Source organism: Sphaeroforma arctica (genome assembly GCF_001186125.1).
Source record: "Sphaeroforma arctica JP610 unplaced genomic scaffold supercont1.10152, whole genome shotgun sequence".
Lineage (NCBI taxonomy): Eukaryota > Ichthyosporea > Ichthyophonida > Sphaeroforma > Sphaeroforma arctica.
In genome coordinates this window covers 1-978 of record NW_014030406.1, presented here as the reverse complement: position 1 = coordinate 978, position 978 = coordinate 1, and the positions used below count along the sequence as shown (strand labels likewise).

The following is a 978-nucleotide window of genomic DNA, read 5'->3' as shown; positions in this document are numbered from 1 at the left end:
TTAGTTTGTGATGACAATCTTACCACGTGCTCTATTTGTCTCGAGCGCTTCAAAGGCCTTGATAGATTCGTCGAGTGGGAATGTTGTCACGTGCGCAACCCTGACCTTCTTCGAATCAACCATAGAGGCAATCTTCGTCAGTTGCTCGCCCGAGACAGCGACAAGGAACGATTTACCAACCTTATCATCCCCCGCCTCTTTTGCCAACTCAGGTACATCCGTATTCGCAATAGATACGATGATACCGCCCTTCTTCAAGGCTCTGATACCTGCGGCTGTTTGGTCTCCACCCACACAGTCATACACCACATCGAACCCATCGGGGTGACTTTCCTTGACTTGTGCATCCACGTCCCCTTTAGTATAGTCAACTACCTCAGCACCGAGTTCCTTGACCATATCCACATTGCGGTGACTGCACGAGCCCGTTACTTTGATACCAGCATCCTTCGCAAACTGCACTGCAAACGAACCCACACCACCAGAAGCGCCCAGTATCAACAAGCTCTGACCTTCCTTCATAAGTCCTTGATCGAAAACGCCTTGGTAAGCTGTAAGTCCCGCCAGAGGGATGCCACCAGCTTCAAAGTGGTTGATTGACTTCGGCTTGTGCGCAGCCTTCCACTCAGCCACTTTGACATACTCAGCACAACATCCATCCCGACCGATGAGGTCCTCAGTTGCTGCGTATTCGGGATTATCGAAAGCCGGACGGTTGTACGAGTACACCTCGTCACCAACCTTGAAGTTGGTGACTTCGGATCCGACCTCCACAACTGTTCCTGATACATCCCAGCCAGTGATGATGGGCAATTCCATGGGCCATGCATCCTTTAGATAACCAGCGCGGATCTTCCAGTCGACTGGGTTGATACCAGCCCCTTTCATCTCGACAATGAGGTCCTTGGCTCCTGCGGTGGGGCGAGGTCGGTCAACCACACTCATCTTGGAGAGGTCTCCAAACTCTTCGAAGAAAAC

General features: G+C 51.5%; 1 protein-coding gene across 1 annotated transcript; it reads right to left on the bottom strand.

Annotated features, from left to right (window-relative positions):
• On the bottom strand, positions 1-978 carry SARC_17245 (hypothetical protein; the record flags this gene model as incomplete). Its single annotated transcript, XM_014288656.1, has 1 exon — positions 1-978. The coding sequence occupies exon 1, from the start codon at positions 943-945 to the stop codon at positions 1-3; it is 945 nt and encodes a 314-aa protein (XP_014144131.1). The 5' UTR covers positions 946-978.